Below are 27,846 nucleotides of genomic sequence, written 5' to 3'. Positions count from 1 at the left end.
TTTGGTACTAAATGTAACAAACATTGATGGGGAAAGAAAAGAGCTAAATTTATTAACATAATTTAAATAATTGTTTCAAATGAAAAATTAAGAAAATCAAGAAAGTTATGAGTTATATTTGCAAACTGAGTTATGCAGTATTAATGTTGGTTTTTAATATTAAATAGAATGAATGGCACATCCATATCAAGTTCTCAATAATTCTTCTGGTGAAATATCCACAGGTATTACTTCTGACCATTTTCTCATATGAAACGAGTACAATAGTGCAAAAGTATTAATAGTACGTTTATTAACTGCTTGCGTGTGGCAGGAATTCCAGCCCTGTGCGTGGTCGTGACGGAAAAATACTGTCATCACCACAGCCCAACCGTGACTCATGACGGAATGGTTCCATCACGAGCATGGAAGGGGTTAATTTTGGAACCAATTAAGCACTTCAAAAGTTGCATAGAATATCTACATCTTCCCAGGAACAAACACATTCTCCTGACTGAATTTGACTAATTGAAATCAACTTTGTTTCAAAAATGTTTTTAAGACTGAAAATAACCTTCTGGAGGATAATATAAATTATGTTTCATCATACAGAGTGTTCCAAAAGACAGAGTAAACTCTCTATTCATTTTAGGGGAAGATAAAACAATTGTTTCAGACAACATCTCATTTGAAAAGCTCTTCCTTAGGACTAGTGGATTTGCATTGCATGTAATGTTCTTTTATTAGACACACAGTGTACAGCTTTAAAAGTTTGGAGTTATGCCTAGAGACAGAGGTGTGTGGTCATAAACAGAATGACATAGAGAACTTCAACAAAATGGGTTTTCTGTAAATTCTTTTAACTGTAACTGAGTGGAGTCTGTGAGTGTATTTCTTGATTGGCAGAGGATATGGCAATTAATAGCAAGACATCCATTACATATGGAATGTGTTTAAGTTATAACTATACATTGAATGTGCTGTATAGTTGATTTAAGGATGCCCATTTCTTAAATTGTTAATGTTCATTTCCTGCCTCAATAGATGGCACAAAAACAAACACACTTAATAGTGTTTTCAAACTTTATTTGGGCCTTTACTGAAGCTTGATTTCTTGCTAGTGTTAAATCTTATTCCTGGTTATAATTAATCCTTCAAACTTGGAAGTGGATTCCTCATCATATATCTAATAAGATATCTCTCACCCCAAAGATTAGTATTATCAGACACAAAAAGCCAGTGCTGTGATGAAATTGACATTTTATAGAGGCAAACATACTACTGTATCTGTTGTGTGTTACATTTGTGAAAATCAGTGGAACACACAGTGTGCCCCAGGTAGTCCACACCCTCTACAACCCAAATACAACCCAAATCAATGATCACCTTAGGTGTTACATTTATTTAGGTTAGATACCAAACATTCAACATTTCAGATACTCCTCTGCATTTTGTTTTTATATTATAAAGTGTATGACCAATGATATTGTTTCTCCGGTCACGTTTAGAGTTTGTCAGTTGTAAGGCACTCACAGACACTAATAAATGTCCCACTCCAGTGCACTTACAGTTTAGAGGTGGGGAAATGGCCAACTTTCTAATGGTATGGGGAAGCATACGTCCATCAGTCATAATGCTTACAGGTTTGCACATTGGAAAGCATGTCCTAAAAAAGATGGCCCTAAAAATTCTGGCTTTTTTTTTGTTCACAAAGAGTTAAAAAAAAACACTCCATCATGCTGGCAAAAAGTGCACTCAGATCCAGTTCATTGTTTTTTGTTTCCAGAAAAAACAACTTTGAGGCTTTGCTGGTTTACTACTAAAAACTAAATTTGCAGCCAGGCTGGCATTTTATTTGAGTAAAAAAGTGCTCATGCCATGCCATTTTGAGTGCTATGTCTAAAAGACACCTATGATACTACTGGGGTATTCTGTATATGGAGAACAGGTTGCCAGTGAGTAGGAACTTCACTACATCATGGGTTGGTGGAGACCTCTCTGGGCCTGCGAAACCCTCATCTGTCTAAATGAACTAGCAGAAAAATATATTTTTTAATAATAGTTTGCTTTAGCATACAGTGTTTTACAGTTGTTTTGTCTTTGTTTTATTACCTTTGGAAAGATAACATTCCTCAGGACCGTTTCTAGCTACTGCTTGTAAACCCAATGTGAAAAATTGGAGTGTATTTGAACGTTTGGGCACAGAGGACGCCAGGAGTACCGACGGAGAGCACGGGGCTCCACCTACCTGAGCTGTAGCCAGGTGAGGCGTAGAGCGTTCCTCCTACCCCTAAGCAAGGAGGACTCGAACCAGTCAAGTGACACCCGGTTCGGTTGCAGGAACGTTATGTAAAAAATGTTTTACGTTCAAATACACTCCAATTTTTCACATTGGGTTTACAAGCAGTAGCTAGATACGGTCCTGAGGAATGCAACAGGGCACCTGGGCGGTTCATAGTCTGCAGAAACATGTCAACCAAAGTAGATCATCCTCAGTAGTTATTTGTTTTTCTACTGTATCTGAGCACTTTTTAGCGTTGGAAACATAGGAGACATTTAATAAAGTTTCTTTTTTTTTCTCCTATTTTCTCCAATTTTATATCTCTTCACTATATCACACCATTGTTATTTTCATTTATTTGCACTGCTTTCAGTTTTCACGGTTAACAGCCTTACACCTAATGACACACTAGCGCAACCACTATTATTAACATCAAGTGGTTGTAGGATTGCTCTCCTTGGTGTGAGGAGTCCCAAATGATGAACAGGGCGGAGCCGATCGAAAAATGATGGGTATCTTTACAAATGAGGCGATATCCTTGATTGATTTTCTCTTTCCTGTTTTATTGTCTTCCGTTGTCAGTCAGGCTAAACTCAACATTCTTTTCTTAGACCCACAATCTATTTGTGTATTTACAACTCCTAGTGGCCACTGCGCAGGGGCCCCTCTCCCACACCCTCAGAACATGCTGGGACCCTTGGCATCTTACTCAACAGCAAGTTCACCAAGGAAAAACAGTTAAACACAGTATCCTCAGCCTGCGTACTCACTCTCTGCATGCTCTGGAAAATGTTGAAGAGGCTCCACGTCAGATTCAGACAAAGCATCACAAATGCCCTCGCCATCAACTACCTGGACTACAGCAACACCCGTTACATTGGGGTCACCTATCAACTGCTGAATAGACTTCAGACCATTCTGCACACAGCAGCCAGGCTACTCCTTGACCTCCAGAGGCGAACCCACATCATCCCATATCTTAGAACATTCCAATGGCTCCCCGTCCACAAGAGGTGCCAGTTCAAAATGCTGACCCACACCTTAAAGGCCCTGAACAACGAAGGAGAAGCCTACCTTACCCAGAGGGTAAACTTGCACCAACCTGTCAGACAGCTGAGCTCTGCATCCCTTGCCCACACTGCCTGCTTCTGTTGAAGCAGGAGCGGTGGCTGCTCCTCCTCCCACCTGGCTGCCAAGACCTGGAACGGCCTACCCCTCCACCTCCGGACCTCCCCATCCCTACAGGAGTTCAGAAGTAGACTATAAACCTGCTGTTCGACTGACCAGGCCCAGCAGCATATACCCCCAGGGCCTGGATACCCGGACAGGAGATAAGCAAGGCTAAGTAATAATCAACTAAATAATTAATATTAAAGTAATAATTCATTTTTAATTAATACTTTTTTAATTAACTTCCCACCCTATACCCTTCAACCCCAGCAGCTCAAACAAAAATAAAACCAAAAGTATAATGTTTCACCATTTACATAATTCACATTTAATTAAGTAATTAATAATACATGAATAATTGTGAATTAATAATTACTTACTTAACCTTCCACCCTATACCCCTACATACTTAGCAAACAGACCCAAAACTTTACAAAAAATGACAATTAGTAATTTCATTAAGAATCATAAATTAATTAAAATTACAAACTGTATTTAAAATATTAATAATAATTTTATAAACAATAATTGGACATAAAATTTGTATTTGAACTAAAATATATTAAGATAATAAAAAACGAATTACTTACCTGAAAAAATTGATATTGTTGACAATATTTCTGATTTCTGATATTTTTATATCACAATTTGTTTCTGATATTTCTCCCCCAATATTAAAAACTCAATATTTTGTCCAAATGCCACCCCAAAGTAAGCACTTTAATGACACTTGACTTAAGCTAATATGTGGGATTATAAGGTTGGTCCACTCAAATGATCCTCCTTGGGGAATGATTTACTTATCTTAAGCAACACATTTCTGTGATTAAAGTAATAACAAATGTAAAAGAAGCTGGAGATGAATGCAATCAGCACTGGGAGAATTACCTGATTCTGCTTACACCTCTTTCTTCACTTTAATATGAATTTTCTTCATTTGTCGTATGTTACACAATCTACTACTGATTACGAACTAACCATTGTAGATCAAACAAATAATTATGATCTAGTTAGTTCTGGTTAGCCCATGGAGCCTTAGTCTTAGTAGGCCTACATAGAAGCAATACAGGTTGTGTGGGAGTTTCTCTAGTTACTCAATAATCAATTATTATTTACACTACACAAAGGGTATAACACCACACATGACACAGCTAGTTATCTAGTCACTGTTTAATTGTTAATCTGTTACTGTAGAGAGGTAGTAATTTCACCCAGATGTGGTTAGTATACTGAAATGGAGGACTTTGGGATGTGCCTAACTCCGCAGCAGCAAAGATAAACATGACATACCTCAAAGTATCTGGACAGATTCTTTGTCCTTGTCACATGCCCAACACATTTTGCATAACATTTTTTTAAAGTAGCAGTTATTCCAAGATGGAGCTCAGGAGTCTGGAAGAATGACAAACTTGTTGCATTTTTGCAAAGTCTGAAATCTTTTACAATAAGAAAATGCCTCCAGTGTCACAAACATTTGGGGGCACATGCATCATTCATACATTTAGCATTTCTTAATTTGCGAAAATTACCGAATCGCAAATTAGGAATTGCAAAATGCTATGCATCATTTTTTTCGGAATTTATTTGTGATTCGGTAAAAATCGCAATTTTTACCGAATCACAAATAAATACCGAATTCCTAACAGCTTTTTCGCAAATCCCATTGATTCCTATGGGCCGAAAGGCCCATAGGACTCAATAGGAAGGCATTTACGAATTCGCAATTTGTTGATGCATTCCAAGGGTGCAGGGGGGGTCCAAAGGATCCCCCCCTGCACCCCTGAAATGTATTTGAAAGTGCATGTTTCAAACACACATGTCCAAAGGACATGTGTGTCTGTAACATGACAGTGTAAAAAATGAATTTTTTTGCATTTTGAAAGATTTTCGCAAATTAACACGAGGGTCAACCTCGTGTTAATTTGCACTTCCAATTTCAAAATTCGCATTTTTTTTTTAATTGATGCATTGCATTTAAGGATTCGCACAAATGCGATTCCTTAAATGCATTCGCATTTTTAAGAAATGCAAAAAAATGCGAATATTGAAAAAGTGTTTGATGCATCCCAAATACGTATTTTGGAAGTGCAAACGGCCGAATTTACCGATTCGCACCGTTTGCACTTCCTAAATAGGTTGATGCATGTGCCCCTTAGTGCATTGTATGAAAAACACTGTTCTTCTGCATGGCGGTATATTAACTGGTGCAACCAGAGGTTCCACGACGGAAACACATGAAATTGAAGACAACTTTAAACATAACTGGGGTGAACTGAGTAAGGCACACATTTAAATAGAAGCGGAGTTTACGGCAAGGCTACTTTGTTGCTGAGTACAACATTGCATATATTTTGCCTAAACTACTACACTTTGTTGCAAAAAAGATGGTATGGATAATATAGCACTAGTGTACATCCACAGGACAGCAGTATTCCTTGTTGATGAAACAATTAGTTGCATGTGTATTGATTTCTTTTTGTTTTACAGTCTTAAGATTCTCCTTTATCAATGTAATTTAAGAAGTGATACTATCTGCATAATAATTCTACAGATTGTGCCAAAAAATGTGCTTGGAATTATATCTTATTCTAATTCATATATAGTTACATCCTCCACGTGAGAACAGGGAGACTAGAGCCCAGCTGTACAACTGGAGTGTCTTCCTACTGGGGTACTGAGGCATTCAGACTGTTGGGACCAGACTGGGTATCAAGTAACCACCCTTTCGCAGTAGGCTGTCAGAATACTGGGGCAGTGCATTAAAGTCTGACTGAGGGAGGTGAAGGGACCACATGCAGACTCAGAATTTAATAAATCACAGTTTTTTGCACAAACAGCTAGATACAACACATACAACGCAGAGATACTCACATCAAGATGTCTTTCTGCCCTTTTCCAAACAGATATCTGTTCAATAATAAAGCATGTTGTAATGCTTTAATACTGTTAAGTTAAAGATCACTGATTGTGTTGTGTTTGTTCAATGTTATTTTGATAGCTAATGCAATTATTTGGTGCTTGGAAGACACATTGACTTTGTGAGCCATGTAAGAAATTGGAATACTGGTTGAGGGGGTGAAACCTTTACTCAAGCAGCAATCACAACCCTTGTTAGGGTGAGGTACTCCGGCCCCAACAGCGCTAAGGATGCCTGGCTTCACCCTGGGGGTGCCCAGGAGTGGACACTTCATAGGGAAAGCCAGGAGGGGTTCCACAGCGTTATGAGTATCAGCACCAGGAAGCCGAATAGGCGACCCCGCAAGGTGACCGTCTGGTGACAGTGCGCTCTATAAGTACCATGACATTTTACAAGCAAACCTCAAATTAATCTGTGCTCAATCCTGGCATAGCTTGGCACAGAGCAGTCAGGCTTATTTTAGAGGCAATTTGTAAAGTATTTATACAGCGCTCCAAACTGTGATAAAGTTAAAACACCACAGAAAAAAATCCAACACCAATTTAGAAAAATAGAGTCAAGTTTTAATAAATAAATCAAAACAAAACAAATCTAATCAGTAGAACTGGCGATATGCAATTTTAAAGGTTTATTTTGAAATAGCAACTAAAAGTACAAATCACCAACTGTGATTATCTTGTCATGCTAGTCAAAACTTCAAGCTGACCGGGAAGGAGAATGGGTCTGCTATAGGGATCCACTTAAGCCCACCAGAGTACCTTAAATCCTGGTTGCGAAGAGATGTGTTCTACAGCAGAGGTGATGAGAGTTCCGTGCGAGGCATTGCTTTACACTGCGGTGGTTCTTGGGAGCTGCAGAGGGTGAGGCGATGTCCTTGCATGTACATGCGTTGCTCACCGGTGGTTCTGAAGGGCTGAGCTGAGTGAGGAGAAGCTCTTGAGGGACTACGTTGACTCTGATGGGCTGAGACGAGTGATGAAAACTCCTTGTTTTTGGGAGATCGGCGCAGCAGGGCAATGCATTGGTACCAAGGCGATGCGTCGAGCAGCAAAGGCAATAATTTAACAACTAACAAAGGGGCATATTATCAAGGGGGTTTATCTCCGCTTTTTTGGCTTTAAAAGCCAAGAAAGCGGAGATAAAATTATCTCCCTATTACCTAGCTGTCGCTAACACCAGTTAGCGACAGCTAGTAGGAGATAGCGACCATCTTGGGCCCCACTTTGCATGTCAGTGATATTTATCACTAATGACATGCAAAGTGGGCGTGCCAAGATGTTAGCGACTGGAAACAGTCGCTAACATCGCTATCTCCTATTACCAACTTATGGAGATATTCGCGCTAAGCGCGAATATCTCCAAAAGCTTACACCTGCCCTGAGCAGTTCTTAGCCATGTTATCCAATGGGAGGTGGATAACATGGCTAAGAGCATTAGCTCGATAATGCATGAATATCGCTGACTTTTCAGCGATATTCATGCATTGTGGCCGATTTTTATCGCATTTGCGATAAACCTTGGTAATACCAAGGTTTATTTGCGATAAAAATCGCCGCAGCTCAGCTGTAAATTTTTATCTCTAACCAAGCAATAGCGATAATTATCGCTATTGCTTGGTAATATGCCCCAAAGTTCCTTGAAAAACAGGTAACAGAGAAGATAACAAAAGTGCAAGAACTTGACGTTTTGTCAACTTTCATTAAGCAAAAAAGAAAAAACAGGCAATTTCCACACTTATGCCAATAGCAGGAGGAAAAACCCATAGCCTGCTTAACACTGAGTGGGTGCACCCTTCCTTTGTGTGGTTAAGTTCTTCCGTGAACTAAACTTTGCGAACATTTTCCAATTGGGAAAAAGAAAAGCTGCCATCAAAAGAGCACAGATGGCTTTGAAGGGAATCCCACCTTGAACAACGATATCACGATAACAGTATATATATTTCTGTGCATATGTACCCACTGTCTACTATGAGTAATCCCACACGTACTAGCCATTGAGGAACTGTAGGATAAAAACAAAGAACTAATGGTGAAATGCAGCGCCAGCCTATGGACCTTTCGCATACCACCTATATTTGCACTACACCGAACACCAGCATCCTATACCCACTACATAGTGCTCTCCTACATAATAGTTGGTCTCTCTATAGCATCTTTATTCGATTCACAGAAACATCAAAGCAATAAATACAAGACATTATAAGTAATCTTCATTTCAGTTATAATGTAGTACCTAAAGTGTAATTTGACATTTTTAGCAGCAAACGCATGGAAGATTTAAAACACATAGGGGCACATGCATCAACCTATTTAGGAAGTGCAAACGATGCAAATCGGTAAATTCGGCCGTTTGCACTTCCTAAATAAGTTTTTGGGATGCATCAAACACCTTTTCAAAATTCGCATTTTTTTGCATTTCTTAAAAATGCGAATGCATTTAAGGAATCGCATTTGTGCGATTCCTTAAATGCAATGCATCAATTTTTTTAAAAATGCGAATTTTGAAATTGGAAGCGCAAATTAACACGAGGTTGACCCTCGTGTTAATTTGCGAAAATCTTTCAAAATGCTAAAAAATGCATATTTTACACTGTCATGTAACAGACACACATGTCCTTAGGACATGTGTGTTTGAAACATGCACTTCCAAATACATTTCAGGGGTGCAGGGGGGGTCCTTTGGACCCCCCCCTGCACCCTTGGAATGCATCAACAAATTGCGAATTCGTAAATCCCTTCCCATTGACTCCTATGGGCCTTTCGGCCCATAGGAATCCATGGGAATTGCGAAAATGCACTTAGGAATTTGCTATTTATTTGAGATTCGGTAAAAATTGCCATTTTTACCGAATCACAAATAAAGAGCGAAAAAAATGATGCATAGCATTTTGCAATTCTTAATTTGCGATTCGGTAATTTTCGCAAATTAAGAATCGCAAAACCTATGAATGATGCATGTGCCCATTAGTGCCTAGCAATCTCATGTTAATTACAATATTTTGCATCCTACAAGAATTTCACAATTTAGTGTTATTCCTATAGTAACTAAGTAAGAGAAATAACCAACAATAGGTCAATTAACATTTAGAAATTAAAAAATTAAAAATTACAATTTTGTGTCGATCATAAGTATTAGTTTAAAAAGTCAACAATGGAATATTGATTGCATAAAGTGCAAGTGCTTCATACGAGTTTATCATTAGTGATAAGTTTTAACAATCAACTACGAAGAGGATTAGTATCATAAAATGCAAGTGTTTCAGAAAGAGATGTCAATCCCTATGAAAAATTGCAGGATCGAGGTTTGCCCTATTTTATTGTTTATTTTAAAATGTTAAACCTCACTTTAGTCTAATAAAATTAACTGCCAATAAAACTCTACTTGTTCCAAATACAACCAACTTAGAAGTATCTGACTTTAGGATACGCAACATTTCAATATATTTTCTAATGCACAAATTCCTACCCAAAGGTTTTAACAATTTTTTCCTTGGAATTTCATATAACGGGCAGAAAAATAGTACATGAGCGATATCCTCTTCTCTTCCTAAAGAGCACGGAGTACATTTAGAATCATTTTCCTCACCATCCTTTTTCCCCCACCTAGATGCAAATGTCTTAATTTGCAGTGTACCATATCTAAATTTTAGGTACAGTACTTTGGCGAGTAAAGGCTCAATCTCGTCTAGGAAAGGTGGTTATTTTAAAGCTCATAAACTGGTTTGTGAGCGAGCCACATCTACAGTTTAAAGTGGCACTCTTCTCAATGAAATTCCAGAAGATGGTTTTACATTCCTGTTTTGATTTAGGGATTAACAGGTGTGGCTGTTCCCAAAACCTGCTCAAACCCAAATCCGAGAACCATCTACGAATCTGAACCAACCATGGGAAAGTAACAAAAGTATCAAGAGTGATCAATTCACTTAATGCTTGTCTATATATTTGCAGTTCCTCTGTGGTCCATATTCTTATCCAGTGCAAAAGGGTCTACCAAATAGCCCTATGCTCAATCCACCTAATGCCCAAATCAAGCATTAGGGGGATCACAGGTGTATTATGTGGTAGGGTAGTAAACCTCCTGGGGATTCTATTTTCCCCTGTAATTAGAGGTAAGAGGGCCGTCTCCCCCCCCCCACAGCTCCGAGCCATTAAGGGCGGCTGCTTGGGCCCTGGATTTATAGACTTGGAGTGCTGGTGTAATAGCCTTTGATTTAGTAGAGAAAAGGTTTTTTTGTAACTGGAGCTGCATTTTGCATTAGGATTGATTTAGATTCATAATCTGTGGGTTCCATGAAAGTTTGGAATCAATAGTTAACCCAAGATATACAAAATTTGAAACATGCTCCAGCATTACTCCATTCAGCTGCAATTTGTTTTTAAAGCATTGATGGGGCCTGATGGTCATGTATTTAGTTTTTAGTGGATTTATTTCCAGCCCCTTTTGCCTACAATACTGGTCCAATAAATGTAGGAGGTTTTGGAGACCCTTAGATGTTTGAGATAACAGAATGGTATCATCGGCGAAAGTTAGTGCACAGATATGTTCAACTCCCAATTTCGGGGAGTCATGTTTGGCTTTTTGGAGGGACTCTATCATATGATTGACGTACAAGAGAAATAAAGTTGCCACCAGGACGCAGCCCTGGCGCACACCCCTTTTTACTGGTATCTCTTCCTTCAATTCTCCCCCTTTCCCCCTCCGCACCTTCGCAAATGCATTCTCGTGAAGCCTAACTAACTGCATTACAATGTTACTCGGGACCCCTTGCTGGAGTAGGTTGGCCCACAGTAGGCCTCTAGAAATGGATTTGAATGCGGACTTAAGTCTACAAAGGTCACATATAAGTGGCCATGTCTTAACCTTGTATATTTCCATGCTATGATTATTAGCCTAAAGACCTGGTCTATAGTGCTTATTCTCTTCCTAAAACCAGCTTGGCATGGGGAAAGTACATTGTTATCTGTGTTCCACTCATTTAACCTATCTAAGATCCGTTTTGCATAGACCTTTTGTAATATATCTTACAAGCTAATAGGTCTATAATTAGCGGGGTCGTCCCTAGAACCTTTCATATAGATCGGGACGATCTCCGTTCCTTTCCATGAGTCAGGAATGGGCTGTCCTCCAGCGATTTATTTGCAGAGAAGGTTGATGTATGGGGCCCATACATCTGTCTCATGTTTAAACAGATCACCCAGGATCTTATCAGGGCCGGGAGCTTCAGAGGATTTTATGGCAGCTATTGCCTTTGTTGTGTCTGCCATACTATATTGAAGAGATGTAATTTGATTAGGTAACAAAAGGGTTTCGATGCTAACTGGAGAGGCTCCGGTCGATTGAGCCAGAAGGGCACATAAGTCGGCAAAATGGTCATATCAAGACCTAGGATCCAGGTTATAATCTTGGGCCGGGACATTTTTCTTGGTGCCATTTGCGACAATGTTCCGAAACAGGAATTGGTCACCCCTCTTAGTAGCTGTTATCAATTCTTCCCAGCTTTCATCTTCCCATGTTCTACGTGCAACTTTCTGAACTTTATTATACACGTTCCTTGAGTGCCTGATTAGAGTAATATCCTTAGTTTCCAGGGCCTCAACTAGGTTTTGCTTGGCAAGAACACATTCCGTGTCAAACCATGGGCTAGACTGCCCAATCTTAGTATTGTGTTTGGTGTTCTCGGACACTGGCTTGGTTAGAATAGGCTTTATACTCTCCATCAACATCTGGTGGGTCTGAGTTATAGTTAGGCCTCCAGAGCGCTATTTTAAGAAGAGTAATACTAAGTCAGTAAAGATATTGTAGACATGTATAAGTGGTTCAACCTTTCCCAGAATAGGTGGCCATTTTAGTGCCCTCCTATTATTGGAAACCTCAGGCTGTGTCACCTCTAAATCCCTACCCATTTGAGGTGGGGAATGCAGCAGAAAGGCTTTCCCTACAACCTCTAAACACAAAGGGAAATGATCACTTTCTCTTCTGCTACTATACACCTTAAAATCTTGCACGAGGTCCCAGTAACGAATACTTATCATGATGTAATCTATACGGGAAGATGATAACCCTCTTTAGAAGGTATTTGAACATTTGGGGTCTGAAGAAGTTCTGCCATTACAAGATCTTAATCCCTTTTCGATTGTAAAATTAAATATTTGTTATGCAGAGGCAGAAAGTCTCATCATTTCTTCCATCCCAAGAAGGGGGATGCCCATAGCTATGTCGTGTTCTTCGGTAACCATGTTTACTCCCTGCAATGGCTCATAGCAACAGTTGAAGTCCCCTCCAAGTATGATAAACTCATTAGAATGAATAGAATCAAGGGCTTCTTCTAACTGAGTGATTATTAATGATTCCTTTGAGAATTCTCTGGGTCTTATGTATATGTTAAACAAGTGGAGCCGATACTTATTCGGAAACTTAAGACTGAAACCCAAAATGTCATCAGTGGCAGTGGGAAAAATAACCACAGAAGCGTTTATGTTATTTTTTATCCAGATTAAGAGTCCTACAGATGGTCTTCCTCTAACTGATTGGTGAGCCTCTAAACTGAATGTCCTATAGCCAACTTTAAACAAAGGTTCCATTGGCCAAGTTTCTTGAAAAAGGCAAAAATCAAAAGATTTGATGTAAGTCTGCCAATCAGGTTCTTGTAATTTCCTTGTGAGCCCAGCTATATTCCAAGATACCATCTTTATTTGGCATGGAATTGGATGTGGTGCTAAAATATCAAGGCTATCACGTTTAGATATAGGGTCTGTAAATGCTTCAGTTCGGGGACCAGTATTAATAGAATGCGAGAACCCTTTTAGGAGCACAATGTCATTTAGTTGTTTACCCTCAAGCCTATGTCCTTCACATGGAGCATGCATTTTAAGTTGGTCAACAGGATATGTGACCCAGTGTGCCTGCGTCAAAAGATGCATTGTCTCACTCGCTTCAGGATACGGGTTCCATACTTGGGGTAGTCAATCAATAGCTTCAAGGTCACTGTAGCACCCTAAGTTATCATTTCGATAGGGATTGCTGGTTCCATCAGTTCTGCTTTGTCTAATGCTAATTCTTGAGTGGAATCTTAAGTTCATAATAGTTAGGTTCTCGGCGATGTCTTTAGAACAAAAAGTTACCCTTATGTCGTCTAAGTTCCCAGTATCCTGCGGGATCCTTTCCACATTATTTATAGCAGATCTTATTATAAAAGGCACCTCTGTACATTAATTAAGAATACATTATACATTTTTTGATCCTCTCTAATTGGGGTGTAAAGGCCCTGACAAGCTCTATGATTCCCCTCCTGGGCACCAGGACCACTTCCCAAGCTCAATGCCCCCCCCAGACCTGTTTGGATGTTAGATTTCCGGTTTCTATTTGTACGCTTAGGGACTGATTATGATGGCGGACGGACCTGAGTCCGTCCGCCACCATGGAGTAGGAGGGACCGCCCGCAGTTGCAGCGGCGGTCCCTCCGTGCAAATAAGGATGTGACCACCACCCTGGCGGTCACATCCTCTATTTTTACCATTGTGGCGGGTGCGGCTTCAAGCTGCACCCGCCGCAATGGTAAAAATGCATACATTGCATTTGTATGCAGAAAGCTTCAGGCACCGTGCGGTGCCTGCCGATTTCTGCATACAAATGCAGGGGGATACCATCCACCCTTCACCCAGGGGGCCCGCAACGGGTCTCCGCAGTGAAGTTATACATGCTTTTCCACGGCGGAAAACCCGCCGCGGAAAAGCATTTTTTACAGCCCATCCTAATATGGTTGACGGTGTCTGAGAGACACTGCCACCATATTAGAGCTTTTCCGCCGCGGTTGTAAGCCAACCGAGGCGGAAAAGCTGCGGACGGAAACCAGGACCCACCAGCCATCCTAATGTGGGGGTGGGTCTTTGGTGGGTCCGCAGAGGATTTTCTGCATTCTCCGGGCCGGCGATGGCTTCCGCCGGCCCGGAGGATGCGGAAAATCCTCCATCGTAATGTGCCCCTTAATTTGATCCCCAGGGAAGAGTGGTCTTATTGGGCCATCTGTCCCATGAGACTACAAGATGGATTTGGTGTATAACTTTGGGGTAGGGTAAGTGCTTTGGTTTGCGGCCTGGTTTATAAATTGGCTTGCAGTGATTCTGTCCGGTATTTTGGGTGCCCAATTCCCTATATTAGGGCAATCAGATTTTTTCTCTATTTGGGTTTTGTCCCGTAGATCAAAAGCTACGGTTCCTAGATCTTTGAATGGTCGGTTTGTTAGTAACTCAATCATTCTTTTAATTGTTGCAACCTCTTCTTGGACAATATTACGTTTTTCAGAGAGGTCCTGAGTAAGATGTACTTGGCTCTGTGGCGCTTCCTCAATTAAACCTGAATTAATTGGTCTGGTTCCATCTTCCCCTACTGGATAACCTACTTGAGTTTCCTCCTCAATATCTTCTAGGGGCAGATATCTATTTGAGCACTCTATGTTCACTACCTCACTATGTGATAAGCTGTATCGATCCCTTTCTATGTTACCACAATTACTTGTAGTGGGAGAGGGAGTCATGCCTGTACACGGTCCTAGCTTTAGAGGGGTAGCAGTTGGTACTTGGACTGGTTTTTATTGTTGTATTGGTGCACGAAAATTGTTGGACTACTTTCCTTTATCGTACCAACTTTTTCTTTCCTGCTCTAGTAGGAAGAAATTTTACTTTTTCTTTAGCACTACTCTCTTTTCCAGTTGATAACATGCTTTCAACCTCCTTAAGTAACTCGTCAAAGGCAGCTAGGGTACAATTCTCAGCCACTGATTTTGTTAGCTTTTGCATTTTTGCAATCTTTTTCCTTCGAGTGATCGCATCAGCTGCTTTCCTCTTCCCCATTTTGCCTTGCTAGTTGGGTAGGGGTATCTACCTCAACTATTTGATTAATGTAAAAAGGGCAGTTTAAAATTAAATTACAATATGTTCCCAGGGTAAGTTACTCCTATATCCAATTATATCAATAATGCAATAGTACAATGGTCATAAAGTATTAGAAATATCTGTCTATAACCTTTAGTAACCATGATTTGATTAAAAGACAAACAAAATGAAAATGTTATTATAATATGTGACGTACCAAAAACAAAATTATCAAAAGAAATGTGAATCACAGATGCTCATCAACAATGGGATTCCTATTTTCAATTAGCATCATCAGAGTTCAAGAAGTTATAGCATGTCTTTTTTGGATAGTTAAAAAATTTCTATTCAGTCTTACCTCTAATGTAGAATAAAAGCCAAAGCGGGAGTAAACAGTGGAAAAGCCGAAAGATTTGGCCCAGCCCAGCCTTTGACGGGCGCGGATGGGCCCGCCCTTGGCCAAGGCTTCGCCCGGGCTTGCCCGCGTGCGCCCCGCACTGCGGGAGCCCTGCAACCATTTTAAAGCACCTCCTGGCGCTGGACGGTGACGCTAGTGTTGGGCGCCACAGTGGGACTCTGGGAAATGGAGTCCCCCGGCACCCGATGCGGTTATGGTGCGGCGCAGTCCCCACGGACTGTTCAGTCAGGGCAGGGCACGTCAGGTCAGCGATGAGGCAGGAGCGGCAGCACAAATAGGGAACCTGCGCTGTGGGAGCCCTGCAACGATTTTACAGCGCCTCCTGGTGCTGGACGGTGATGCTGGTGTTGGGCGCCACAGCGGGACTCTGGACAATGGAGTCCCCCGGCACCTGATGCAGTGGTGGTGCAGCGCAGTCCCCACGGACTGTTCAGTCAGAGCAGGGCAGGTCAGGTCAGCGATGAGGCAGGAGCGGCAGCACAAACAGGGAACCCCTCTCTCTATAGTGAGTAGATACGTAATCTTCTCTCCCAACCACAGTTGCAAACTCGACATTGAAACATAAGTATTCTGAGACTATTCTTTGGCCTCTATCTATCGGAATTTATTGTAAATTTGAGTTTTCCAGGTGCTTTTTGTCACATTTTGGTGTTACTCTTGGATATTCATAATCCTACTTTGAGCAAAAATGAGTTAACTTACTCTTTATATTTGGATTGATAGGATGATCATCATTCTATCTTTTTAAATGACACTGACTATGTACCTAGGCACTCTTTTTTAATCATGATACGATGATGAGACAAGATGACTTAGCTTACCCATAGAATAGGATTTTATTTATTAAAGTCATCAGTAATCTGTATGTTATCTGTTTTGCTTGGCACTTCTAATATTACTAAAATTCAAAGTATAATAATATTAGGCTGCCTAAGGTCTTTATCTACAATATTACACTTGGTACCAACACATGACCTCAGTCGGCTCCCAAGCATCAGCCAGGTCAAATTATGTCTGTTCAGTGATCCCATATGCAGTAGGCGCAGATAGATTTTACCTGTCCGAATAGGTAGCCTCCAAGAAAGCTAAGTGCCTTATTCACCTTTACTTATATAGGACATACGCAAAGATCCAGCCTGACAAGATAGAATCTCACATGGTAGTTGTTCTGAACCCAATGATATCCAAACTGAGCTGGAAAGGATGCATAGAAAGGGCACCATAGGGGAGGATACTGTTTGTCCCCAAGACTTCCCAGAGATGAGATTTTTTGAGGTAGCAAAAGCCCCAACTCAATGTACAAACACGTCTGTTCCTGCATTCATATGTGGACTGAGTATGGCCCTTTGAGTATCTGGACGGTCTTCTTTAACAAGTAGTGGTCTCCTGATTGTAAAGAAACTTACCCTGTACTCATGTTTCAGAGGAAAAGAAATGCCTCCAATGGGTACAAATGTCAACTGCGGTGTGATATTGCACATTCCAGATATGCAATGGGGCACCTCCATGCAAATGGATTTCTACTGGCAGCGAGCATACCTATTTGTAAAGAATATACCTATTCGTAAAGAAACTAATTACATCCACTTTCCCAAAACTCTTAAGACCTGGCTTTTTGATCAATAACTCCAGCTTACTGCCCGACGTTCTTGCTCTCTGTCCGCTATGGCGCTGGGAAACCCTTTTTGGGTAGCTGAGCGCCTTATAAATCCGATAAATAAATACCTATAACAGAATGTTTACCGGTTAGAGGGGATCCTTCTCCTGGTGATAATGCACACCCCAACACCAGTCACTCCCAGTAAACAGAGTTTTACCAGCACCCGTGAAAGAAAAGAAAAAAACACCTTACTGCACCAAGCTTGCGAAAAGGAAACCTCAGACTGTTTTGGCTGAGCTCAGTTCATGGACCTTCCAGAAGAGTTTAGACTGTTCCCAGAGGCACAGCTGGAAGCAGGGAGCTTCTTCACCCTACAGACAAAAGCAAATGCACTTTGGTTGCAGATAAACTGGTGGCAAACGCTCAAGATGATGAACAGCACGGAACTTGGCCTCAATTCGATCATGGAAGAAATGCGAGCCACCTGCCTCATGGTAATGCAGCATTGGTATGGGCTGGACTTAATTGCTGCGATTGAGGGTGGGCTCTATGCCAAGATTGGTGCTGCCTGCTGTTCTTTCATCCCACAGAATAACTGGGACAACGGAAATTTGACACTTTCCATCCAAGCACTGCATAACCTCCAGCGAAGCATAAATGAAGAAGGAGGTGCCCTTGAGCAGACGTGGCTCCCATAATGGATCTCTGGTTTGTGCACATCACTATGCCAGTTAATATTGTGTTCTTGTTGTTTTGTTGGGGTGTACAATTGGGAATCACCTGCTGTAAAAACGCAGTCCTCAAATTAGACAGAATGCAAATAACTAGAAAGGGTGTCGTAGTCAAATGCAAGTAAATGGATCAGAAGAAACTTAATAAAGCAATGGTACAAACACATAAGTTAGATAGTATAGTTAAAGATTCAACTAGAGGGGCGAATGTTAATATGGATATTGAGGTTTGTCAACAAAAATGTACTATTGTCCTTATTATTAGCAGCCCCTGTCACAAACTCCACATCAACCTTGACATACAAGCAGTAGCGCCTCCTGGAGGGAGTGCTGCAGGGCGGTGGGGAGGGGCGGAGAAGGGGCAGGGTAGGGGGTAGTAAACTCCAGCATACGGCCAAACGAAGGTAAGTAAATAAATAAATAAATACGATGTAATTCGTTTTATTTATTTATTCATTTATTTACTTACCGAGATTAGTCTACAGCACCCTGCCATTTCAAGGAGTGTCATCAGGGTCTATGAGGGCACTGGTTCCTCTTGGAAATAGGGCCATATTTCTTGTGCTGTTGCGGATATCTTTGCATATTTCAGGTGTTGGAGGACTCCATTGCACACCAGTTGTATGATGAAGGACATACCTTTTTAAATTGGAAAGCTTGATTCCAACCCTATCCCAGGTTTGTTTGAGCATGCGCAGACCGATCCGTTTCCTCCTGTTATACCCGAGCAGATCCACGACCAGGCTTTAGAGTTTGGTGAAGTATCAATGGAGGCTCTCATAAAATGTGCCCTGATGACTGCTGCCTTATTCATCAGGGACAGCGGAAGGTGTCTCTACAAGCAGGTTGAAGCCCATAGGCCCTTTAGGACTCTGCCCTTATTAAGGTCGGAGACTTTTTGTGCGATATAGGCCATCCAAATACTGAGATAACGGATTCCCACAGATCCCCATGGAAGTTTCACCCGAGGAAGCATTTCCATTTCAACTTCTGCTAGAGAACTATCAGGAACAGCTGGACTTGTTGACATTTACAAAGAGATCAGATACACATCTAAAGTCTTTCAGGGAGTATAGAAGTACAGTGACGAATGGCTTTGGATTACACTGATAAATTTGAGCATTGGCAGCGTATAATAATACCACATAAGTGGTGTAACCTACCGGCACTCCACAAGGTTCCAACATCCGATGTAACAGGACCACACAGGGTTCCATAGCCAGTGCGAACAGGAGGGGTGAGATCATGCACGTTTGTCTGGTATCATGGTGAAGCTAGAATCTCTCTGATTCCATACCACCGGTAAGCACTCTCGATTCTGGGTCTTAATATAGTAATTGAACCCATGTTATGTATTGTAGGTCTAGACCCACTTTCTGTAGTAGCTGCTAAACATATTCTCATTTAACTGATTTGAACACTTACCTGATATCCAGAAATGCCAGTGGATATGGTAGACATGGGACAAGCATCTGAGATTATAGATGTTACTCCTCTGGGGTATAAAACCATATTGAACACTGTGTATCAGTGTCGATAGGTATGTGAATAGACTTGCCGTCAGGATATTGCCAAGTATCCTCACATCAATATTTAATAGTGATATTGGCCTATAGGAAGAAGCCTCTGCCAGGTTTTTCCCCAGTTTCAGTACCAGGACAATTAAGGTTTGATGGATGAAGTCAAGTAAGCCACCTCTCTGAAGGGCCTCTTGGTTCACTTCTAGCAATTTCTCTGCTATTGTGTCCATATATTTCTGATAAAAGTTGGCCACAAGGCCATCACTTTTCAGTTTCTCTGCTGTTTTAAGCCATTTTAGTGTAGTCAACAGCTCTTCCCAAGTGATGGTTTCTTTCATGGTGGTGCAAGCCTCATCCCCTGACCAAGGGAGTGTTATATCCGCCAAAAACCGCTTCTCTGTGATCCCCAGGGTTTATCGCATTTGCTATGCAAGTTTTTCAAAGGGGAAACCGGAATACTAAGCTGATCGGCGGTTGGGTATTATCCACCGTCCTATTTATATCCTGTATCCTTCGATATAGGCCCTCATTGCTGCTTACGTATTGCACTTGCACTTTACAGACTACTACTCTTTTAATTGAACGACATCGGAGCATTTTAATCATCTTTTGTGGCTTATATATTGCATATGCACTTTACTAAACTCGATTTATTGACAACGTTAGGCCACCTCGTTGTTCTTGTATTGCATATGAGCTTTGTCACCTGTAAATTCATAGGCCTGTTTCCGGACTTACTGAGGAAGATTGGCAGGATAGTTGAGAGTTGTATGTACTGTAAGATCGCTCTTATGAGGTCAACCTGTTGTTTTATACAGTGTAACGATTGTGTTTTCATCAAATGGCATGTATTGTATTTTTAGCTGTGTTTTTATGGCCGTATAGGCCGAAATAAAAGATCTTTGATTGATTGATATATCCTCTATTACCATCAACGGGTCATGGGTTTCCTGTTATTGAAGGAGGCGGGCCAACATGACTACAGTCTTGTCCCCTTCAGCATGCAGCATGCAACATCTGTCTATATGCCATATATGTATTATTTTCTAAGCTACACCAGTCATCCAGGAGTTATGTTGGGATTGTCGCCATTCCCGAAGCTTTTGTGGTTGGGTAGGTATCTGTTTCAATAAGACCCCTAAGAGCTTCTCTCTGTGATCATGATCATGTTCTGTCTTTTTACTCCAAAGGAACTATTCAGACATACCCCTCTCATTACTACCTTCATGGCATTCCATTTGTGAGCCCTACTGCAGGAGCTACCCCAGTTCTCAGTGAAATAATGCGTGAGTTTCGTACTCAACATTGTGTCATGGCAGGACGTCTGTCAGCCCCTCCACCTGAAGACACCAAAGCAATACGCAGGGCAGGTACATCCCCTACCAAGGCTAAGCAATTAAGAGGAGTGATCTGAAAGATAACAGAAGAGGTAGGATACCTCCTGTACAGTCTGGGCCGTTCTAGACAAGACAAAACAAAAGTTCAGGAAACTATAGGTCCCAGTCGCTGTAATAAAATAGAAATATACCCTAGAGTCTGTTTTTTTTCTTCCAGTGGTCAACCATGTTTAGGCCTAGTAACAGGCCCAATAGTTGTCTCATCATGTGTGGGTTTGTATGCATTCTGGGAGTGTCATGGGTGAGAGTCCAGCTGAGGATGCAATTACAATTACAAGCCATTAGCACATCTTCAGCTAAATACCGAGCAGCTGCAGTAGTTAGTCCACTATAAAATGTGTTGCTATCATTATTATGAGCATATACTGTTATCAGGCATAGATTACCAAACAGGATTATGTAGCGCCCTTGTGGGTCAAGTATGTGTTCCCTGTGTGGAAGTGAATCCCGGGAGTCACACAGACCATAGCACCTCTTGCGCAACCCAAATAGGAAGTGGCATGCAGTTTACCTCTCCATCTTTTCTGGAGGCTGGCAATAGAGTTTCCCCAAACATGGGTGTACTGCAAAAAATCAACCGCCACATGATAACGTTTCATATAAGCATGCACTCTACGGCGTTTACACAACTGTGCCAGACCTCCCCCATTCCAGGACAAAAACTTAAAGAGCTTCCCTGTCATCATTCATGAGTGTCACGTTCCATTTCAGTACAGCCAAGCCGAACGGGCGGGCATCCAGCTGACCCACGGGGACCCACGAACACTGACACCCAAATATTCCATCAGATGTGTACCACAATTTCACCAAGGTCGGTGGAAGCAAAAGATCATAACTTCCCCCCAACAGCCCTCTCCCCTCTGCAAGTACAGCTGATTTGTCCCGCCATATCAAAGGCAGCAGACAAACCCGCAGATCCCGCCCCATTCCCCGTGTATGAATAGAAATCAAAACATGTCAACACATGTTCTGAGAGCTGTATGCTTTTCTAGAGGGCAGTAAATCATGGGGACCATGAGGCCATAGCCCTCAAGCAGTTACTGCAGTACTGGAGCCCCTTGGTCCCTACAGCTCCCACCGGCCTATTATATCTTATTGCATGCACAGTCACTCGGTATGATGCAATTAACAATGTTCCCCACATAGGAAAAGAATGGGTTGAAAGACCCAGCAATACAATCAAGGATACATCCCAGGATCAGAGTGTATCACTCTGCTTAGTCAGCAAAGTCATTTTTTGTATCTGTCATAGATGTTGATGTATCTAGGCTTATCTCACCCGATTTTGGAAGGGCATTTAGTTCATCCCACTTTCACCATGTTGTCTGATGTCATCTGAGGGAGCGCCAGTCCACCTGAGGCAGGTTATTCAGAATCATTAGGAGCAGGTGCTCAAGCCTGACTGGACGAGAGTGCAGTCACTGGATCATAACTCTGCGCCTATGGTTAAACTCAAGTCTCCTTTATATCCATGGGGGCACAATAAGGGGCATTGGCTTTCTCCCAAACCCCATTGCAGGGATGATTATCTCAGCAGCCAAACTCAGAGTCCCTTGTTTTCATCTACCTCACTGACAGTCGCTCGTGACTGTTGTTTGTCCGATTCCTGGGGGTTGGGTGCAAACCACTGGTCACCCGGTTATCTTGCAAGGGTCCGGCACCTCACCGGATGGTCTCACAACAGGTGGGGAGTGCCTATCTTCCTCAGCAGCATGAACTAGGTTGCACATTCATGTCACTGTGCCTCTGCAAAGCTCAGTCCCCAATCATTCTCTTGTGGGCTGCACCCTTTAATACCTTCCTCTTCATTTCAGGAGTTCCTGTATGGGTACATGGTCATCTTCTATGAGGGCATTGGGGGCAATACAATCAGGATAGTCTACATGGTCTCCCCGACATCACATTCAGCTGGTCACATTGCTGGTCCCCCATTGGAGTCACTCATCAGGTATACTTCTGCAGCACAGCTGCCCCGCCGCGGCCCAATTCACATGCAGTCTTTCCTCCAGGCCAAGATCATGGGGCGGGCAGGAACATGAATCACAGTATAGGGCCCCCAGCAGCATCACCACGTGGCCATCCATGTACGTCCCACCTCAGTAAAAATTGTGACTGTTCCAGGGCCCCACTGCTGTCAAAGTGGCCCAGCCGAGTTGGCAGATGACACAGCCACTGAATTCACAATGCGCTCTGGCTGATAGGCCCCACGGCACATCATCTTTCTGAGGCTAAGGTCTGACCAACTCCTAAGGCGCTCACTGGGTAAGCCTTGCATTGCTGGCACACTCAGGGGTCATCCTGCAGGGGCCATGGGGCATAATGAAAGGCGGCACAGCTCCAAGTCCGAGCCCAGCACCAGTCGTCCCTGCCACCAGCAGATCACTTCTCAGAGGCTGGCTCCTCCCCCAGGTCGGGACAGTACCTCACAGACTGCAAACCTGCACTGCCTCAGTGTCCCCAGAGCAGTGCCACCTGGCTGGCAGAGTCAAAACCCCCTCACCACCACTCTGCAGGACCGCTATTGAGGAGCAGTTGGACGGGTATGCTTGCATTTTGCAGGATTTTTGTGGTGGCTGGTGGGAGCTCATTGAAGAACATCTACACAACCATCTTGCCTGGCCCCGCCCCCATGTGTGAAGGTTATGGAGGATTCGGTGCATTTGTCCAGGTTACCCAACCATGTTGTCAATCTGGCTGGTTTCCAGCTGTTGCCATATGGGAATAATCTTATAAAGTTAGTGGGTTTTATTGATGGTGATTTGGAAAGTCAAGGGGTGTAGGTACCCTCGAAAGTTTATTTTGCGAAAGACAGCTCATCTTTGTTATGGGATCGCAACAAAGAGATTTGGGCGTATGATTGGATCCAAACCATCCTGAGCAGGTTCTGGGAGCTCACTCTGATTTAAATTTGACTAGAAGTGTGTCCTGTGTCACTTTGTTCAAAGAATTCTCTAGTGTGTTCAGTGACAAGTTAGGGGTGTTGAAGGGTTTTTATGCATGAAATCATTCTTAAGGAAGGAGCAGTGCCAAAGGTTCACGAACTCCGGTTGTTTCATTAACTATGAGAGAGCCATTATATCTGGAATTGGAAGAATTGTGCAGCAAGGGCTTTATAGAAGAGATTGAGGCATCAGAATGATTGGCCCCAGTAGTTATAGCTAAGAAAAGTAATGGTGATATGCGTTTGTGCATGAATCTGAGGGATTTAATGCATCTATTTGAGTAGACTGGCATCAATTGCTGAATATTAACGAGATGCTGACAACCATCAAGGTGGCTTCGGTATTTACGACCCTGGATTTGTCATTGGCTTACCATTAGATTGTGTTGCACTGAGTGTTATGCCATTTGACTACCTTTATAACACTTGGGGGGGCATAGAGGTACAAGTGGATGCCATTCGGTTTGGCATCCGTAGCAGCCGTTTCCCAGCGTGCCATTCATCTTTTTTTAAGGGGATGTCTATGGTCACATATTTTCAAGATGACATTTTCAATTCACATTCAACAAAGCAATGGTTTAGTGGCACGTTAGAACGGAACGCTATAAGATGGAATACAGTTGTGTTTGGCACTGGTATGTATTTAAGAAAAGTGGTACTGTAGAAATATCTTCAGGAAACCAGAATTGAATCCCAACATTTTAAGGTGCACTCCAGAGAGTATAAAGGGATACACCAACCTGCAGGGTGAAAGAGGGGGGGCGAAGGGGACAGGACAAGCCAAGAAAAGGGAAGGAGGAAAGAGGAAAAGAAAGTGAGGGAGGAGAGGGGAAAGATAAGGAAGATTATAACAGGTACGTAAGTTGGTATGGCCATATCATTCAACCATGCATGGAGTAACTGGAAAATCTCAGTTTGAATTGATGGGAGGTCACAATCGGAAAGCCTTGTTGTCCAAGGGAGTGAAGAGACGGAATTCTTCCATGGATGATGGGATTGTTGGGAAGAGTTTCCCGGTTGACGATCTGGTGAGAGTTTTGAAAGGACGAAGAGTAAAGAAATGTGGTTCGCAATTTCCTAAAACTTTGACAGTAAAGAGAGTAAACACTTTTTTTTGAGTGATGGTAATGCTTGGAAGAAGGGAAAAGAAGTGAGGGTCCCTAATTTTATGGGATACAAGGAGGTTCTGGTGGGTGAAGATATGCAAGATGGCTCCATTTGTGAGGGAGCAGAGGATAGGCTGTTGCATGACCCAACTGGAATTAAACTGCCTAGTAGGTTAAAGGATTTTGGAATGTTTTAATCTATGGTGGCAGTAATGCGAAGTGTTATATTTTGCGGTTGCAATATTTTGTTAAGGGGTTTGCAGCGTTGTTTTGCTATGCATGATAATGAGTGTAATATTTTTCTCTCATGGGTTTTGTATTGTGTTCCTTCTGTTTATTCTTTTCATATTCCATAGCTTTGTTCAATTTGGTATTCAATGTGGGGCGGGAGATGTATTACAATGTGTGTCTAATTCTGTTTCCAACCCAAAGAATTCCATTCCTAAATGGATTTCCATGGTGAGTTTGACTTTGTCAGTTACTGGGCAGAGCCTCTCCCTGGTGACTCACTCGAGCTTTGCCACAAGAATAAACCTAAGATAATTACCTTAGATTTTCTGGAAGGTGATTTGTTTTCACCAACCTCTGTTTTTGGAATGAAATCTTGACTTACTGTCCTGTCAATAAGTGGCTCATTGTGTCACTGGTGCTGGAGGAAGCCAGCAGTGTTGTGGTGACATGAATTTAGTATAACAATGTCAAGCACAGATGCAGCCTTGTGAAGAAAGGCAGATGACTTCAAAAGCCTCACAAGTTTACAGATACATTGAGGATTGAAGTTGTCGGATGTGTACATAGTGTGCCTGGACTGAATACGAATAAAGTAACCTGCAAACCTGTAAAGGAAACCGCGTAAAATGGCTACACATCAAACTGTGTGTGTCTGTGTTTCTAGCGCACAAAGTACAGGAAACTGCAAGTAAATAACAAACAGAAGGGAAACCCAGGGCTCCAGGCATAAAAGACTATTATTATGTAAAATACAGTCATTATCATCCGCCCAGAGGGAGGGCCATTTTCTCTTTATGTATTTGGATAATCATGCCAGTGGACTCGTTGGTACCAGTGGGGGCATCCCTGATTCTATATAACACTGGGAGGGAACTGAGAGCTGACATTCAGAAGATGTGCAGTCTGTGAACAGCATCTTCCTCTTCCCAGATTATAACACTGACCCTGCTTGCTGTTTGATACATGTCTGTTCATTCAATGACAACTTTTAAATAATAAAAATAGCAACAGCATAGCTTCTTATAGCATGCTCTTCACCTTGAGGTCTCACACTCTGTGGAATCCCACAGAAGCAGTCATGAGGAACTCCCAGCAGGACCCAGGGCTGCAGACCACTCCCACTTCTCATCAACACATGTGTACCTCAAGCATGGTTTACTCTCAGCAGTTGTAACTTCTGCTGCTCTCACTAAGCTGAAGATAAGTTATGCTCAATAGCAAAAATATTGTTCTCTATTTGCCTTGCAGCTGTTTGCACTTTTACCTTGTTTTGTCTCAAGAAAGGCTCTGCGAACCTGCCTCTTTGTTCATGGATCTGTATTTTTGCCTCATACTTTTGTCTGTCTTCATCATCAGTGCTGAACCTGCACAGGCAGGGTGCCAACTTCGGAGCTTCACACACAAGTCATACTCCAAGGATGGAGAGATTCTTATTGGTGGAGTGTTCGTTGTGCATTCCGGATTCAGTACCCCTCAAGCTATCCTCAGTGAAGAGCCGAAACACATCTCCTGTGAAGGGTAAGAGCAGCTTATGCCGCTGATATCCTGCAAGGAGAGAAAGCAGTTTATTACAGTATGTATAGAAGTGTCACAGCTGATACCCTGTGAGGGGTAAGAAAAGTTTATTAAAGTGTGTATAGAAGTGTCACAGCTGATACCCTGTGAGGGGTAAGAACAGTTTATTAAAGTGTGTATAGAAGTGCCCCAGCTCATATCCTGTGAGGGGTAAGAATGGTTAATGACACCATACATAGAGGTGTAACAGCTCAACTGTACAAAAGTATATTTAATTCATATTTTACACCATCCAAGCTATATATGAGGGGAAAAAGTTCTGATGATCAATGCCCTGGATGTGGGATAGGACCAGCCACACTGATCCATATGCTGTATGATTGTGATGAACTGTCCGCATTGAAGGAAGGGTTGCTTGGCATTTGGGAGGAATTATTTGGTTTTAGATTGCAACTGACCCCTACGTTGTTGATTCTGGGCTATGATAGCGCCTTGGGTCTTAATACCCCAGAAGAATACTGCCTGTTTTTGGGTACAGCTATATTAAGGATATTGCTAGCCACAAGATGGAAAGATGTAGAACCGCCAACATTCCATAGGTGGCTTGCCAGGCTCCTGGGAGCTTATAATCAAGAGATAGCTATATATGCCTGTAAAAGTAGGCAGGCCAAAATTTAGGGAAAGAAGATATGGACATATATCGCTGATTGGAGCACAGCATCCAGGGAGGACTGAGTAAGATTCAGCGTGAGGCTTTTTTCAGAGACTTGCTGTATCCCAATACTGTTTTTAACTTTGATTACTGTCTGACCAGGGGGCTTATATAGAAATATTAAATCTGGGCCGGATATAATGAATTGTTGAACTGCCCGGTATGATTATATTACGTATAATTGCTCCAGCTCTCTTTTAAAACTGTCTGTATTAACGATGTTATGATCAATTTTAGCTACTGCTATCCTTTTGTACTGTATTGATTGTTTTATGATCTGACTGTCAATTACTATTTCTTTTGTAATTGTGAATGGTATTTTCTGGATATGTTTGAATTAAAAAAAAGAAATGTCACAGCTCATGCCTTGTGAGGGGGGAGCAGTTTATTAGAGTATCTATATAAATGTCACAGCTGATATCCTGTGACGCAGAAAAGCTTATTAAAGTATCTATATA

At 41.9% G+C, this 27,846-nt stretch overlaps 1 protein-coding gene across 1 annotated transcript in view; it reads left to right on the top strand.

The window, feature by feature from the left end:
• The first annotated feature begins 17,540 nt into the window (after nt 1–17,540).
• Nucleotides 17,541–27,846, top strand: part of LOC144774111 (extracellular calcium-sensing receptor-like) — a 57,827-nt gene continuing 47,521 nt past the window's right edge. Inside the window, exons 1-3 of the mRNA XM_078659137.1 lie at nt 17,541–17,729; nt 22,698–22,831; nt 26,518–26,679. Coding sequence (XP_078515263.1) covers nt 17,541–17,729; nt 22,698–22,831; nt 26,518–26,679 — 485 coding nt within the window. The remainder of the gene's footprint in view (nt 17,730–22,697; nt 22,832–26,517; nt 26,680–27,846) is intronic.

This window comes from Lissotriton helveticus, chromosome 8 (genome assembly GCF_964261635.1).
Source record: "Lissotriton helveticus chromosome 8, aLisHel1.1, whole genome shotgun sequence".
In the NCBI taxonomy this organism is placed as follows: domain Eukaryota; kingdom Metazoa; phylum Chordata; class Amphibia; order Caudata; family Salamandridae; genus Lissotriton; species Lissotriton helveticus.
The sequence above is the reverse complement of the archived record's forward strand: the minus strand, read 5'-3'. Positions and strand labels throughout refer to the sequence as shown.